Source organism: Otolemur garnettii, unplaced genomic scaffold (genome assembly GCF_000181295.1).
Source record: "Otolemur garnettii isolate 467f Iridium unplaced genomic scaffold, OtoGar3 scaffold00247, whole genome shotgun sequence".
In the NCBI taxonomy this organism is placed as follows: Eukaryota; Metazoa; Chordata; class Mammalia; order Primates; family Galagidae; genus Otolemur; species Otolemur garnettii.
Window position 1 is genome coordinate 1,727,782 of NW_003852642.1, and position 2,314 is coordinate 1,730,095.

Genomic DNA, 2,314 nt, shown 5'->3' on the forward strand with positions numbered 1-2,314 from the left:
TAACTAAAAACGGAATAAACCTTTTCTCACATATATCTTTCATTCATGTTCATTAATTCACCTGTTGCTTATAATCTATACTCCAATCAGCAGCAAGAAGGATCTGTCCAATGCAATAATCTGTCTAAAGTCCCCCAGTTATCCTACACTGACTCCTGGTCACACTTACAATAAAAGGCCAACATCTCAGGCAAACTCCCAGTGCTCTATATCATAAGACCTTTACCTTGGTCTCTGATCCAATGTGTAAAATGTTCCCTTCACTCCCTCCAGCCTGGTTGTCTTGCGTTCTGTTGTTTTGTTTTGGTTTTGCCCTTGAAAAACATGAACCCAGGTCACACCAGTCCCCAGAAAGAAATAGCAGTAGTAACAGTTCCTTTCATGAGCAGATAAAAAGATTCCCCCCCTCACCATGAGTCTTTATACTCTTTTTAGTGGAGATACTTAACACAACATTGATTATACACTTCTCTTTGATTTACTTTATATTTTTGCTGACAGATATTTTAAGAAAAAATCCATGAAACTGTACAGAACACATTCAAAGACATCTTATTAGATGCATTTTCTTAAAAAAAAAAAAAGAATTAAAGTTTAATTAATCCTTTGAGGTGATTTTCTATAGCTGGATGCTGCTGATATACTTACATACTGCCTTGTGTTTCAAAAACATTTGTTATATTTCATAAGGTTGAGAAATAAAAATAAAGCAATCATTGATTTGCTTGTTGATACGTGTGAAGATAGAAATTGAGGTTCAAGTTAGAAACACTTCTTTCCTATCTTTTTTAGGGCTTCAATCACATCTTGGTTTCTCAGGCTATAGATCAAGGGGTTCAGCATGGGGATAATAATGCCATAAAACACAGTAGCCACTTTTTCTTGCTCTTGAGACTCAGTAGTATGAGGGTGTAGATACATGTAGGAGAGAGTCCCATAGAAAATGGTGACAGCTGTCAGGTGGGAGGCACACGTGGAGAAGGCTTTCTTCTTCCCAGCAGCAGAGGATATCCTCAGGATGGCAGCCAAGATATACATGTAGGAGAAGATGACCACCATAACGGTGCATATCAGGTTCAATCCTACAAATACTGTTAGTAGCATAACATTGAAGTCAATATTGGAGCACGATAGGGCAAGAATTGGAGGTTCATCACAGAAAAAGTGATTGATTGTGTTAGATTTGCAAAAGCTCAAAGAGAAAGTAAAACTCGTATTTATAGAGGCATTTAGGAAACCCATGACATATGAACCAACTAACAGCTGAATACAGAGTCTCCGGGACATGACAGCTGCATAGCGCAGTGGGTTGCAGATGGCCACATAACGGTCTACTGCCATAGCAGCCAGGATGTAGCAGTCAATTGTTGCAAAAGTACCATAGACTAATAATTGCACCATACAGCCAATGAATGAGATAGACTGTTCTGTCCCTACAAAGTTTTTCAGCATCTTGGGAGTGATAGCAGAGGTGTAACAGAGATCAACAAATGCCAAGTGTTGGAGGAAAAAGTACATGGGGGTGTGAAGGGAGGAATCAATCCTGATGAGTAGCATCATTCCAATGTTACCCACTAGGGTAGTCACATAGATCACTAGAAATAATATAAAGAGGATATGCCAAGACTTGTGTTGACCAGCAAATCCCAGAAGGATGAATTCAGTCACTTCAGTGCCATTGCTTTGTTCCATGGTTAGCATATGTTAATTGTCTGCTAAAAACACACAAAGAAAGAAGGGAGGAGAAAGAGAAAAATGAGATCATTGTGATTTCAGAGTGAGGTCAGAATACACTTCTGTGACATAATCAGCCGATTCTAAAGCTGAAACTTGACATCCAAATTAAGCTTAAAACTTCACCTGCAGTTTGGATGCTTGCCACGAAGCAGTCACTGATTGGCATTTCATAAATACATCAGCCAAGAAATCAATGAAATGTGTCAGCACCCGTGGCTCAGTGAGTAGGGCGCCAGCCACATGCGCTGAAGCTGGCAGGTTCAAGCCCAGCCCAGGCCTGCTAAACAGCAATGATAATTGCAACAAGAAAATAGTTGGATGTTGTGGCAGGCGCCTACCGTCCCAGCTACTTGGGAGGCTGAGGCAGGAGAATCACTTGGGCCCAAGAGTTTGAGGTTCCTGTGAGCTGTGACGCCATGTAGAGTGACAGCTTGAGACTCTGTCTCAAAAAAAAAAAAAAGAAAAGAAAAGAAATCCATGAAACATGGCTTTATTTAGTTGGACTTCTTATACATTATATATTTAAAATAAAATACCCCAATTTACCTAATAGAAATTTCACATCTGAAAATATTGA

General features: G+C 39.5%; 1 protein-coding gene across 1 annotated transcript; it reads right to left on the minus strand.

Annotated features, from left to right (window-relative positions):
* Positions 1-762: 762 nt before the first annotated feature.
* On the minus strand, positions 763-1,692 carry LOC100957597 (olfactory receptor 5AK2-like). Its single transcript, XM_003802493.1, has one exon. It carries the CDS (start codon positions 1,690-1,692, stop codon positions 763-765), a length of 930 nt encoding a protein of 309 aa, XP_003802541.1.
* Between the last annotated feature and the right edge of the window lie 622 nt (positions 1,693-2,314).